The 13,861-nt window shown below is 61.4% G+C and overlaps 2 protein-coding genes across 15 annotated transcripts; both read right to left on the bottom strand.

Annotated features, from left to right (window-relative positions):
* Window positions 1-719: 719 nt before the first annotated feature.
* Window positions 720-2,905, bottom strand: HEXIM1 (HEXIM P-TEFb complex subunit 1). The gene is made up of 2 exons (XM_051825769.2): window positions 2,776-2,905; window positions 720-2,147 (listed from the first exon to the last, which is right to left on the bottom strand). Exon 2 carries the CDS (start codon window positions 2,096-2,098, stop codon window positions 1,103-1,105), a length of 996 nt encoding a protein of 331 aa, XP_051681729.1. The 5' UTR covers window positions 2,099-2,147; window positions 2,776-2,905; the 3' UTR covers window positions 720-1,102.
* A 3,786-nt stretch (window positions 2,906-6,691) lies between these two features.
* Window positions 6,692-13,765, bottom strand: ACBD4 (acyl-CoA binding domain containing 4). 14 transcript variants are annotated; one of them, XM_008271606.4, is made up of 10 exons: window positions 13,368-13,765; window positions 12,867-13,250; window positions 12,503-12,623; window positions 12,348-12,432; window positions 12,036-12,171; window positions 11,743-11,829; window positions 11,439-11,509; window positions 11,284-11,362; window positions 10,526-10,665; window positions 6,692-7,415 (listed from the first exon to the last, which is right to left on the bottom strand). In XM_008271606.4, the coding sequence occupies exons 2-10, from the start codon at window positions 12,952-12,954 to the stop codon at window positions 7,290-7,292; spliced, it is 933 nt and encodes a 310-aa protein (XP_008269828.1). In that variant the 5' UTR covers window positions 12,955-13,250; window positions 13,368-13,765; the 3' UTR covers window positions 6,692-7,289. The 14 variants fall into 14 exon arrangements, with proteins under 14 accessions (XP_008269828.1, XP_008269830.1, XP_008269829.1 ...); XM_008271608.4 differs by having other exon boundaries at window positions 6,692-7,412; XM_008271607.4 differs by having other exon boundaries at window positions 11,284-11,359.
* Window positions 13,766-13,861: the final 96 nt, after the last annotated feature.

The following is a 13,861-nucleotide window of genomic DNA, read 5'->3' as shown; positions in this document are numbered from 1 at the left end:
GCAGTGCAGGAGGCTGAGAATAGCTGGCGTGGGGGAGTGGGGCTCCTCACCTGAGCCCCTCAGGACCTCATGGAACTCCTCCCCGGTGGCTTTTCATTTGACTTCAGTGAAGGGACACACCTCGCTTGTTTGTGTCATGAGCACTTAAGTACAGGACAATTAAGGTTAAGTCCCTGGAATCCCCCAACAGCCATTTCCTTTATAAATCCAGTATTCCTTACTTCCAGACATCTGAAAGAGCGGCCCTACAAATTTCTCTAACCGTGGCTTGCACTAAGAAAGGTTTACCAAGAGCCTCAAGGAGGCATCCGGATCTTCCAGCCGTTCTGGGCAGAGGGAAGGGGCATAACCGAGGCAGTCAGCTGTCTAACTGCCAAGTCAGGTTCACACTGAGTTTTGAATGGCTATTGAGAAGCAGAATTAAATGTTAAGTGTCTGATTATAGCCAGTTTCCACTCCCCAAAACACCCAACACTATCTTTCCCTGCATCAAGAAAGAAAACCAAGGCACTAGAAAGCAAGCACACTTAAGTTTGAAGATTAAATCTCTCTGTAGCATACTAAAACCCACCTGAAAATAGCCAGCAACTTCAGAGTTCTCCCATTGAATTCTTTTTTGCAGACTGACAAATTTAATGATTTTCTTACCCCTCTCCAAAAACGGATCACATAAATCACTATTTTTTTGGATGAGTTCTAGAAATCACACTGAAACTAAGTTACATTTACAAATATTAAATTTATTATAACTAGAGTGAAGTAATCAATTCTCAGATTTGGCCACCTTATAGCTCCATTTAAGGAGGGGATTTTTTTTTTAAACAGAAAGACGCATTATACCTTGGTCAAATTACTTACACATTAAAAAAAAAAAACTTCTATAAAGGAAACAAGAAAAGCAACCCTTCAGTTTCACATAATTAAAGAACAGAGAAAGCACGCAAGCTACATCATAGCTAAATTTACCAAACCAACCAAAGCCGGGGGATTTTCTCTTCTGATTATGTCATAAAAAGGTCCACTGTCTTATATACACATGTATATAATGTTACATTCCATCACTGTAAAAAGTCCCCTCTGCCCCCTCCCCGGAAGTTTCGGCCTAGTCTCCGAACTTGGACAGCGGCGCGCGCTCCTGCCGGTGCAGTTCGTTCTCGGTCAGCAGCTGGAGGTTCTCGGCGCGCAGCCGGTCCAGCTCCAGCTCCAGCTCCCGCACGCGCGCGTCGTCGCCCGGCCGCTTGCTCTCCAGCCGCAGCCGGTTGTTCTCGTCCTCCATGCGCGAGAGGCACTTCTCCAGCTCCAGGTACTCCTTGATGAGCTCCTGCTTGCTCATGTTCTGCAGGCTCTCGGCGTGGTAGCGCTCGTACGTCTCCGAGAAGTCCCGCTGCAGAAACTCGCTGCCGTCCCCCCCCATGCCGTCGCTGCCCCCGTCCTCCTCGCCCGCCTCGTCCATAAAGTCCTCGTCGCTGGTGTCGTCGGACTTGGCGGCGGCCCGCTTAGGGTAGAGGCCGGTTTTGAGGTCCGGTTCCTCCTGGTCGTGGTCATCCATAAGGAACTGCGTGGTGTTGTACGGCGCGACCGGCTGGCCCTTGGCGAACATCTCGGCTCGGAGCCTCGAGGCCCGCAGGCTCTGCTTCTCGTCGAACTTCTTCTTCTCCTCCCAGGTCAGCTTGTAGTACGGCTTCCAGTGCCGCTTCTTCTTGGAGGGGCGTCTCCTGTGCTTCTTCTTGCCCAGATGTCGCTGCTGCTGTCCCCACGCCTCCTTGGCCCCTGCGGCAGGGGCCTCCAACTTGTTGGGCTCGGAGTCCTGACACGCCTCGGCCCGCGGCTCCCCCGCCGCGGACAGGTCGCCCCCGTTCTGGCTCTTCTCGCCGGGTTCAAGGCAGGCCTGAGGCTGCGGGCTCCCTTCCCCCTCCGGCCCCGGAGGGCCGCCCGGCTGGGGGGCCGCTCTCGATTGCCACCTACTGTCCTCCTCGGGCACCCGCTCCTCCGCGCCCGGGGGCCGCTCGGGCTTCTGCTCTTCGCGGACCACGGCAGCACCTGTACAGTTGCTAGTTGGAGGCTGGTGTTGGTACTCGGACAAGAGGGGCTCGGCCATGGCTAGTGGAGTCCTCTTCTCGAAGTTTGCGAAATGTTGGCTCTGAATCCTGGAGGGAAAGAAAGATTTCCTCTTTTCTCTCTGAAGATGTCCGAGAGTCCTCTTCGGTAATTCCTGCAGGGACGCCTTGAAGCGAGTCCTCCTGTCGGCAAACTCCAGTTGCAACTTAGGGCGCTCAAGGCAGTAAAGGGTTAAGCGCCAACAGCGCGGCGACTTAGCGGGTCCAAGGGGGTGCAGCGGCAGGAGCCGTGCGCAATGTGCAGAGCGGGTGGGCCTCAAGCCGCCCCGCCGAGCGCCCCCACGTCGAGGAGCTGGTGGGCAAGGAGACGAGGTTAAGTCCAATGGGTTAAACCCAGCCTCGAAGGGGTTAAAACTACCCGATGACGCCGCCTCCGAGGGGCCGAATCCACAAAGGGTTAAATCCCCTGCCGCAGAGCCCACAAGGGGTTAAAGTCCCAGAGCCACCTCCTCCCACTTCCACGGGTGTCGCTCCAACCCGAGCTTCCAGGTCCCTAGGCCCGGCCAGAGCCTTAGCCGAGGACAGACAAACTCATCTCCCCTTTGGCTCGATGCTCTGCTCAGCTCAGCGCTCCTCCGCCTCCTCCTCTTTTCCTCCCTCCCTCCTCCCCCTTCACACGGCGCTTCTTCCGCCTCCTCCCCCGGCTTCCCCTCCCCACCTGCCTCTCCACCTGCCAACTTCCAACTGCTGTCTCCCAGCCCTCTGCGCCCTTTTTATATAGCAGCTGGGTCGCCCCGCCTACGCGCATGCGAAATGGCGCCTGCGTTGCGGGAAGCCGGGAGTCGTAGTTCCCATCCTTCGGGACCGCCGTCCTCGCGCGCCGTGCGACGTAGCCAATCCCAGAAGGCGTGGGGGGCGTCTCCTTGGCCGCCTCGGCCCACCGCTTGGCCCTCGCAGAAGAAACGTGAGCGGCCATTGGCTAGGAGTAACACGTCTCGCCCGGGAAGGGCTGCCAATCGCCAAGGAGATGGGGCGGGTCTCGGGTCATACCATTCTGCTCCAAGAATATTAGAAGATTCGGTGGCCTGCGGGGGCCCGCACAGAATATTTTTATGAAAAGGTGCGTCTTAAAGACTGTTATCGCATTCTATCCTCAGCGGAAGGGTTCCGACTGTTAGAAACATTTGTCAACTAAGGCAAAAATGGTTTGTTCCTAAAAAGTAGTCCCTAAAGTGGGAAGGAGGATTAAATCCTATAAAGAGAGAATGCTCGCCGTGGCTGCCAGCTCTCGATTCTTAAGACTACGGTAATGGCTGCGAGGCGTGCGGTTTGTGCCTGGGACTGACATTTGCGGAAGGATATTATGGTCATGTTTTTGTAAAAAACGAAAGGCGCATGAAGAAGTAAACAAATGAAGAACAAAAAGTGCCGCCTTAAAGGGACAGTGTGGCCGCGTTTAGTGCAGCAACCTCGAACTAGGCCTCGGAGGAGGGCGGGTTCGAGTCCCGGGTGACGTCGATCCCGGGACCAACCTCGGGACCCTGCGGCCAAGGCGGCTGAGGCCCAGCCCTGAGAGCCCTCTCCGCCCCAGGGGCCAAGGAACACTGGCGATCGGCGGCTGAGCCTCTGGCCCGGGCCGCGACTGGAAGGCGCAGGCGGTGAAGGACTCGCCCCCGGGCCTCCGCTCTGTCGAAGAAAATGGCCTCCTGGGGTCGACTGGGTCCCTTCACTTCCGACCTGGAGCGTTTCCGGGAGTCCGGATGGGGAGGCCAGGCCAGCTAATGGGCCTTTTTATTGGGAAGGGGTTCGAGAAAAAAATAGCGATTAAGTTATCACTCCTGGCTATCGAAAGTGAAGAGGGGTGCCATCCACAGAGCCCCCTCCTCTTGAGGGGGTGGGGGCAGAGCCAGAGGCTTCCCAGGAAGACAGGCCTCGTCCCAACACGGGGCGGGCACGGGCCTGGGCGTGCATTCGTGGGGGACCACGTCCAGCCCTGGGAGAAGTCCTGAGGGAACTCGGGGGACGCGCAGTCGCCGCCCGGCACCCAGCGGCCACCCGTTCCTGCTGCTGTGCCAGCGCAGCCCCTTCCATCCCGGGCAACCAGCCACTGGCCGCCCGCCGCCCGCCCAGCGAGGGACGCAGGGCTGGAACTGCCGTCTCCATTTCCCTAAGACTGAGGGAAATGAAGTGACTCGTCCAAGGTCACGTGGCAGCCAGGCGGTTCGATTTCTGTTTCCTCAAGAACTCTGGGCTTTGTTTCTTTTCATTCCCAACAGTGTCTGCTATAACACACGCCCTTGCTTCTTTGCGAACCGGTGTTAGGAGGGCTCTGCGGCCAGAGCGTGCGCCCTGCCTTCCCGTCCCTGGCTCAGGGGCTCTGCGGGGGCATCGAATGGCCGTGAACCGAGACGGGGTGGAGAGCCCGCCTGGAGCTCCGTGAGCCGGGAATTCTGGGCGGTGTCGGGACAGGGTCTTCAGGCACAGGGGCAGAAGGCAAGGAGGAACTCGGGGTGGTTCCGTGGGACAGTGTAGATGCGCTAAGACACTTAAGAAGGTTTGTGGAAAACTGGGATAAAAGATGGTTATTTGGGTGCAAACTACAGTGGGAGCTCCAAAACCTTCGTGAAGGAACGATGCGTGGATTTCCAGTTTTTAAATGTTTTTTATGTTCAGCTACTGGAAAGCCAGAGTGACAGAGAGGTCTTGTATCAGCTGGTTTACTCCCCAGATGCCTGCCACAGCCGAAAGGAGCGCCGATCTCCCCAGTGGGTGGCGGAGGCGAACAGCTGAGCCATCCTCTGCTGCCTCCCTGGGTGCCTTAGCAGGAAGGGGCCCTCTGATAGCGCAACTGCTGTGTCATGACGCCCACCCCTTAAAAACTTTTCTGGACCAAAATTTCCCTTAATTGCATTTCCCAGTAAGTTTTCGAAGTGTCTCACACATGCACACACACCCGCGCGCGCGCGCGTGTGCACACCCTGGGAACTATGGGGTGGGGTGTTGGTGCTGGGCACGCCTCGTGTGCACTACAGCCTGCGCACTACAGCAATGCCTCTGGGACGGGTCCCGATGTTCCGGCGCTGACCTTCCCTGCTTGTTTTCTCTGGGCTTCCTACCCGAAAAGCCTGCTCTGGCCCGTGTTTCTGCAGGCTCCCTGAGGAAGAGGAGTTTTGCAGAGAACGGGACCGAGGCAATGGGAAGCCTCCCAGGTGTCCCCGCATTTCCTGGGGGGCAGGGGGGACTCCCCGTCAGATCCGGAAGGGGCAGCCCCGAGCTCGGCTTCAGGGTGCCACCGGCTTCCACTGCACGCTGGGGAGGAGTGGGCAGGCTCAGAGGTCAGGTCGCGCGGTTCTAGAATTCTGTCAGAGGCGGCCCGGGAACCTTACAGTTAGCTGAGTCCCAACCCTTTGGCTGCCATTTTGCATGCCCTAGTGGTAGCCGAGCCCAGGACTGCCCTGTGGAGAAGGACTCATCCCGATTTCTCAAACAAGGTGACGCGGGCTCAGAGCAGTGAAGAATCCTGCCCACCCTCTCACGGCTCGCGTGCAGGTGAAGCGGCCCGCGGCGCTCGGCGGGTCCTCTCCCGGGGCGCGCTGCTCACCCTCGGCAGAAGTGGCTGATTAAGCCGCCCTGCTGGCCACCCCGGGCAGGGGCTCCAGGAGTGCGGAGAGGGCTGGCCCCACCTTGACAACTCGGGCCAAAGAGCGGGACTGTGGCTTCCAAGCGCCCGTGCAGGCCACGCCTGGGACGGCGGTCGAGGCCAGGGCGGGAAAGGGCACTCAGGAGCCTACAGGTCTTCAGCCAAGGGCCTTCGGATGCTGGGGCCCGGGTGGTGGCAGGGGCGGGGGCTGGGGCTGTTACCGCCCGCCGCCCTCCGCCCTCCGCCCTCCCCGGGTGGGGACGCTGGCGAATGCCCTCCGAGCAGAGCGGGAGACGCTCAAGTGGGCCAGTTCACCGTTGAATACGGCCTGTGGCTAGGGCCAGGCCGGCCCACGGAGGCCAGCAGAGCTGGCTGACCAGAGGGAAACCAAGGGCGCCGGGCATTGCGGTGGGGAAAAGTTCAAAAGCCAGGGGGCCGCGCCACGCTGAGGTCTGCACGCCGGCGCTCGGCCAACCCCGACGGGGCTCCCGGGCCGCCGAGGGGCGAGGCGGGGGCTCCGCCGGGCCCCACCTTCCCTGAAGTTCTCCGGGAAGGCCCGCGCGCCCAGGCCGTGGAGGGGGGTGGCACCGGGAACGAGCAGCTGGGGAGGGGGCAGCGGCCACTTCCGAGGCTGGGGTCTCAGGACCCCAGCCTTCCCCCAGGGCGCCCGGCGACAGGCAGCCGCCCCACCCCTCCCGCGAACGCCCACCCGCCGCCCCGGCCCCGCCCGGGCCCCGAGCCCACGACGGGATGTGGGGGCGGGGCCGCGCCCAGGCCGCCCCCCGCCCCGCCCCGGGCGCTCCTGCGCCCTCCTCCCCTGCAGGCCGACGCCTGTTTTCCCCTCGTTTGCCGAGGAGGGAAAATATTCCTCATTCAGAAATACCCGGCGCGGGCCGCTGTCGGGCGGGCCTCCGGGGCGCGGGGGAGGGGGCGGGAAGGGACCTGGGCCTCGTGCGCCCCCCGCTCCGTCCGCGGGGCCCCAGGAGGCAGAAGGTTAAGGGTTCCTTTTATTTAGTGAAACATTCATCTGTACGTGACTGGGCCGTGAAGACGTCCTGAGTGTGCGGGGGGTGGGGGCGGCCGGGGGAGGGAGGCGCGCGAGATGGGCGCTCCCGCCCGCGGCCCGCGCCCCCTCCCCCGGGGCCTGCGCACTCCTCCCACCTCGCCTCGGCCTCCAGGCCTCGCTCCCGCAGCCCCGGCCAATCGTTCTTCCAGGCCGCGGCCCAAGCCCCAACTTGCCCAAGAGCGGTGGCTCGGCGGGGCGAGGCCGGGGTGGGAGGGGCAGTCAGGTGACCAGAGGGTGGCGAGGGCAGGGGCCGGGCCTGGCCGCCCTGCCCCGAGTCCCGGCCCCTCCGGAGCGCCGCCGCTGCAGCCTCCCTGGGGGCCGCGGGCCCGGGGGGGCGGGGAGGGGGCGTCCGTGCGAAGCCGCAGTGAAGGGCGAGGTCTTAAGGGGCCCCCCCGTGAGTGCAGGGGGTGCCAAGGCAAACGGTGGTGGGCGGTGGTGGGGTCACAGCGGTTCTCCTAAGCCTTAGGAAAGCCGGCGCGCCGCGGGACAGGGGCTCCTGGGCTGGCTGAGATCCCTGCCTTCGGAGTCACCTCTTCTGGGTCCGAAACTGTCGGTAGAGCCACTGGACGACGAAGGGCCACAGGAGGAAGAAGAGCAGCGTGGGAGCCGAGAGCCTGAGGGGCCAAGGGCGAGCCCTGGGCCGTGGCCTCTGCTACCAAGAGGGAGGGAGTCAGGGGCCAGCGGACACTCGGCGGCAGCCCCCCCCCCCACCGCCACCCCCAGGGGCCGCGTCCAGAACTCTGCAGGCGACTGTGAGAGCCTGCCCCCGGCTGCAGGGCTGGAAGGGAAGCCATTCCCGGTGTGTCCCCGGCATGTGGGACTCCCAACTCCTGTCCACCTCCTGCCCCCCAGGGCGGTCCCAGGTGCCAGGAGAGGCAGCAGGGGCTGCGCGCTCTGGGCCACAAAGCCACGACCCTCCCGGTAGGCACCGAGGACCCTGTGTGGTAAGGGACTGGAGTGCACTTCTAACGGGGCCCCTGGGTCTCAGAGGTTCCTTTTTAAGTGCTCTTCTGGTGGCTGACTCCCGCGCTGGGCAGGCCAGGGAGGGGGGAATGCGGGCTTCTTGTAGCCGCCAGCCAGGAGCTTCCAGAGGTGGTGGTGTGCCAAGGACACAGACACACACCCACATACACACACACCCCCACGCTGGCCACAGTGGTGGGCGTGAGCCTGGTGATGAACCTTCAGAAGCATGAGTCCATACTGGCACTCAAAAAAAGGGAATACTGGAAACCTGTCACCAGCGTGGTGGCTTTTAAATCCACTCCTTACTTTAAAAATAGATAATTGAGAAAGAACTAAGCACTTATCCTGTCTTTCCATAAGGCACTCACTGTATTTCAGGGAAACTCGACAGAAAATGGATAGTTCATAAATGTTACCGAAATAAGAGAATTTAAAAGCCAACTTTTTCTTTTTTTTTTTTTTTTTTTTTTTGCAATCATTAAATCAATTACTGATTCCGATTAAAGGTACCAAAACTGTCAAAGGGCCAGCGTTGGGGAGCAATGGATTAAAGCCGCCGCCTGCGATGCCGGCACCCTGTATATTGAGGAGCTGGTTTGAGTCTTTTCTGCCCCACTTCCAGTCCAGCTCCTTGATCTGTCTGGGAAGGCGGTGGCGTTTGACCCAAGTACTTGGGCCCCTGCCATGCACATGGGAGACCCAGAGGGAATCCCAGGCTCCTGGCTTCAACTGTTGCAGCCATCTGGGGAGTGCACCATTGGATGGGGGATCTCCTTCTCGCTGTCTCTCCCTTTGCCTCTGTCAAGCTGCCTTTCAAATATGTTGTTGTTGTTGTTGTTTAAATGGCAGTGTCAAGCAGGTTGACAGGAACAGGAAACTGGGTCTTCCCTGGCTCTTATGATTTCGAACGGTGGGAGCAGATCACCCCTCATTCGTGCCAGTGGCCCAGGCTACAGTGGCTGGTGGGGCGCCACCCAGGGCATGCAGGTATCTCACGCGCCTTCGTGGGAAGAATGTCACCTCTGCTGTGTCTGGCCCAGCTCAGAGCAGGAGGCAGGAGCCGCAGGAATGGCATCAGACCCCACCAGGTGGAGCATGCTAGCGGACCTGGTCACTGGCCCTCGAGTCAGGGCGGGGCAAGATCAGGAGAGACTGGCACCACGGAGGAGCCAGGGGTGCTGTGTGAGCCGGCACCGGCAGAGTGGCGGGACGGGCAGCTTCCCGACACCTGGGGGAATGCGCCTTTGGACTGGGTATTTGGTGGTTTGAAGGGATTAATAATTGTGGGTGATGCCCACGTGTGAGACCCCAAGGAAGCTCCTGGCTTTGGCCTGGCCCAGCCCCAGGTGTTGCTGCTATTTGGGGAGTGAACCAGCAGATGGAAGATCTCTCTCTCTCTCTCCCTCTCTCTGTAACTTTGCCTTTCAAATAAATAAACCTTAAAAAAAAAAAAAAAAAAACAGTAACTGTGGGTGATAGAGGTGCTGTGTTGGCTAGCTAGGGGCGATGCAAGCCCAGGTATTTCAGTGGAGCACCTGACGTCATGATGTGTCTGATCTGCTTTAAAATCAGCATTTAAAACTAGCAAATGGCTTAAAAAATAATAAGTGAGCCAGCTCCGGGCGGGGAAGTGGGGGGCGTGTTGAAATGTTAGCCACTGCGGATCTGACAACATCTCTGCCAGCATGGCTCCCGGCCACTGGGTCAGAGGTCCCCACAGCCAGCCCACTCCTCCAGGCTTCTCAAGAACAAACCCACTCATGCGGATGGGGGGAGACAGACTCGGGGCTCCATCACCTCATAGCAATGGTAATAACTACAGGCCCCACTGGAGAAAGTCTTCTGCGTGCCGGGCAAAGCGGAAGCACCTGCGGGCCTTGGGTCTCCCAGGCTGTGTGCCCTCAGGCTAGTTACTCGACCTCTCTGCGCCTTGGTTTCCCCTTGTACATCAAGGAGATGAGGAATCTCATGGGGGACTGGGGGAATAAACGGGAGAGTGCTAGGGCCTGGCACACGGGCTCCAGGAATGGCAGCTGCTGTTTGGCAGGGGCATCACTTCTCGGCCTTTGAGCTGCGATCAAGTGTTTGGCAGGAGCCCGGGTATAAGGTCCTCAGACCTAGGACAGGACGGAGGGGCTGGGGGATGCAAGGGCTGGACTGTAGGGGGACAAACCCCGAATCTGGGAACAGAAGTCCTGCCTGGTGGGACCAGCATGCTGGTGCAGCGGGTTAGGCCGCCACTTGGGATCCCCACATCTCATGTGAGTACAGGTTCAAGTCCCGGCTGCTCCACTTCCGATCCAGCTCCCTGCTAATGCGCCTGGGAATGCAGCAGAGGACGGCCCAAGTGCCTGGGCCCCTGCACCCATGTAGGAGACCTGGGTGAAGTTCCTGGCTCCTGGCTTTGGCCTGGCCCAGTCCTGGCTGTTGGCTGACATCTGGGGAGTGAACCAGCAAGTGGAAGACCCCACCTCCTCTGTTTCTCCTCTCTCTCTATCACTCTGCCCTTAATAAATAAAGAAATCTTAAAAAAAAAAAAAAAAGGCAGGAGGACAAGAGGGACCTCGAGCCGCGTCACAGCCCTTCTGCCTCCTGGGGGGAGGCAGATGGGGTGAGCAGGGAAGGGGGTACAGGCACTTCAGACCCCCTGACCTGTGGCCTGCAGCACTGGGCCACAGCATTCTCGGGGCAGAGGTGGGCAGATGTATACAACAGTGGCCCACCAGGGAGCCCAGAACAGAGGCGGAGTCAGTGCAGCTCCCCCGCTTGCGCGGTGAGTGGGGAAGGGGCACTCACCTGCTCAGGGGCCTGGGGCGGGCTCTCCAGGCTCTGCAGCCTGCCCTGGACGTCCCGCATGTTCTCCTGCAGGGCTTGCACCGTCCCCAGCAGCCACGTGTCCAACTCCTGGGGCCCCAGCAGGCTGCACCCCAGCCCTTCTGCGGAGCACAGACCCAGGGAAGGGGGCTCAGGAGGCAGCTCCGAGGCTGCCCGGGCCCAGGAAGCAGCAGAGGAGAGCAGGGTCCCTCGTACCAAGTCCACCCCTGTGCTGAGTCATGGGTTGCCGGGGTCTGAATCCCAGCACAACCCCTTCCTGCCTGTGTGACTTAGGACAAATCATTCACTTTGTCACCCGAAAGCTGCCATCTCTCAGACAGGGCTGCTTGCTTACAGGGATAAAGCAGGTGACATTTGGGAAAGCGCGCCTTAGTGGACCTGGCACACAGGAAGGTGTCCAAGCAGACAGGGCGGAGACTCCCAGATGGGAGGCCCAGAGACACAGGACGACGTCCAAGGCCATGCAGCTGTAGGTGAGAGCTGGGTAGGACTCCCCCTGCCCCCAGCACCTGCAGAGGGTGCAGAGTCCCAGGTGGCCCCGGGGCGAGGCCCAGGGCAGGGACGTAGCCCATGCAGGCAGTGTCACCATTTGGCAGCCCTTACTGCACCCGGCTGCTCCTCCAGGGCCTGCACTGGACTTCCACCTCTGCCCACAGAGGGCCTGGCGCACCAGAACCCCAGAGAAAAGCAGAGGGGTGAAAGGTCGGGCAAGAGCTCACCTTTCTCTCTGGGGGTCACCAGGCTGTGCGTGGTGGCGGGCTCCCCTCCAGCCGCACCCCTCTGCTCTGGCCAGACCTGCTGAGAGGAGTCACAGATGCAAAGGTGGGGGTGGAGCGACCAGGAAGGGGCCACAGGACAGGAGGGGTGGTCTCACCAGCTCAGGCTCCAGCTGCTCCAGGGAATCGCAGAAAACCTCAGCGTCCAGGTCCCGGGGTGGCTGAGCCTCTGGGGAGGGGACGCGGCAGATGGGTTAGTGACAAGGACACGGGGCACAGGCACCTGCTCAGGAGACACATGAGACACGGCCCCAGCAGGCTCAGGTGGGCCCTGTGGGAGCCCTGGGACAGGGACCCCAGCGCCTGACCCTGGGCATGAGATGCGAAGGGCGCAGCTGGCACCCGGCCTTCTCCCCTCCCGGCTCCTGGGTCTGGTCCTCTCCCTCCTGCCCACAGCCTAACCTGGGCTTGGGGGTGCCAGCTCCTTGAGGGGGCAGGGAGGCTCCAGGACAGTCCCTGCACCTCCATTTAGCACCTGTGCTTTCCAACCTGTCAAGACACAGCACGTGGAGGTGGAGGTGGGGCTGGGAAGAGGCCGGCACCTCCCAGGGAGAGCAGAAGCTGGGGCCCTGCTGGGGTCCTCACGGGGCCTCACCTGGGCCCTCTGCCTCCAGCCCCTCTCCAGCCGAGCAGCCCCCTCGACTACACCCAAGACTGCTCACTCAGCACCTGCAGGGTCCTGGCCGGGGTCTGACCTGTGACCTTTCTCAGGAAGGCTTCTGGCGGCTTTGGCATATCAGGGATCACTTGGTACAGGGGCTCGAAGTAAGCAAACATGTCCTCTGCCACCTCACCCAGGGGCACCGTGTCGATCACCTGCGGGCAGGGGTGCTATGGGAAAGGGGCTGGCCCTCCTGTCCCCCGGGGGCCGGGTCCCTCCACCCCGCCCTGCTGCCTGCCACCACCTGCACCCAGGCATGGCTGGCGGGGGCACAGGAGGTGGTGGCCCCCACAGGGTTGTCAGGTGGAGGCAGTCGGGGCCGGAGAACCTGCGGCCCCCCTCCTACCTTCTGTGCCACCAGCTTCATCTCGGCGATGTAGGCAGACATGGCCTCCTCTCTGCTCATCTTGCCCAGGCTGTTCCAGGCATCCCTGGGGGGCAAAGGGCAGTGAGAAGGCCGGCGGGCGCTCAGGCTTACTTGCCCGCAGGTGGGGAGCTCACCACTTATATCGTCCGATGGGGTCCCAGAACCCAGGCCGGGGGACCAGGCAGGGCCCGGTGGTGGCCTGCTTGTAGTAGCTGTAGAATCGCAGCATTTCTTCGTAGGACGGCCGGTAAGAGCCTGAGCAGAGGGGAGGAAGTGGGCCGTACAGCATCAGCCCCAGCTCCGAGGGGAGACCACCCTTGGAGACAGCAGCGATGGGGAAGGGCCCCACCCAGGGACACGAGCCAGTTGGCCGAAGGGACCCCCTAGGGCAGCCCCCGGCAGGGACCGGACGGCTTCAGGGCTACGTCCTCCTGGCAGTGAGACCCCGGCCATCGGGAGCCCCCAAGCGGGAGAGGCGGCAGCGGGGCGCAGCCTTACCGTTCTTGGGCAGGTTCTGAATGACGCTGACCGCAGCCTGGAACTGTTTCTGGCAGTCCGGCCCCGGGCTTTCGTTCTCGATGCCCATGCTACTGCGAGCCGCGGGGTCCCACTCGGAGCGGCTGTGGGCCCCGGCGGGAGCAGGCCTCGGAGCCCACCCTGGCTCCCACCCACGGCTGCACTTTGTAGAGGGGCAAACTCAGCTGCCCGGGGGCCCGAGAGACACCCGGGACGTCCGAAGCTGCAGCTGAGATGCCTCTTCCCACCTCAGGGCAGCGTGGGTGGGGCCAGGGTGGCGAGGGTCTCGGTGGGTGGAGAGGCAGGTGGCAAGGGTCGCAGCGCCGGACAGTGTCCAGACGCGCCCTCTTCGGGGTACATCAACTCCTGGACAGGCGAACGCGCAAGACAGGAGTCAGGGCGGGGCGTGCGGCCTCCCACCAGACCCCCGCACTCAGGCCCGGCCGGCACTCACCCAGCGGCGCCCACCGCCCGGGCTCCTACCTGGGTCCTCTCTCGCCACCAACCCGCGGCTTCCGACTGACCTCAGGGTCCGGCCGGGTCGGGATGGGGACGCGGAGCGAGGGGGAAATTTTCAGCCAATGAGAGAGCCCGTTTCACATTCCTCTTTTGTACTGCAACCACTCAGCGCGGCCCTTTCAAGATTATGCAAAAAGCTTCACAGCGCCTCTCCCAATCAGGCGGGGCTAATCCACGGATAGAACTCCCCATCCCGCGATGGTCACAGGCGGGCGGCAGCGTCCCCTGGTGGACAAAGTGAAGGATGGCGGAGTCCTTGCGCCCCCTGGTGGAAACCCGCGTCCCTACGCCGAAACTGGCCCTGAGGATCCGAGCCGTTCAGCCCAGCTCTTCAGGTTTTTAAGGGGCTGGGGAGTCAGGTGCTGTTGGAAGATTTAAGAGTAAACCAGGAGAACGGTCAGGGAGGTTATTTCTGAAGGAAGGAACAGCACGGTCAAAAGTACAAAGGCGAAGGCTTG

This window comes from Oryctolagus cuniculus, chromosome 17, assembly GCF_964237555.1.
Source record: "Oryctolagus cuniculus chromosome 17, mOryCun1.1, whole genome shotgun sequence".
NCBI classification, from domain to species: Eukaryota; Metazoa; Chordata; class Mammalia; order Lagomorpha; family Leporidae; genus Oryctolagus; species Oryctolagus cuniculus.
Note: the sequence above shows the minus strand (reverse complement) of the source record. Positions and strands in the feature narration are given on the sequence as shown.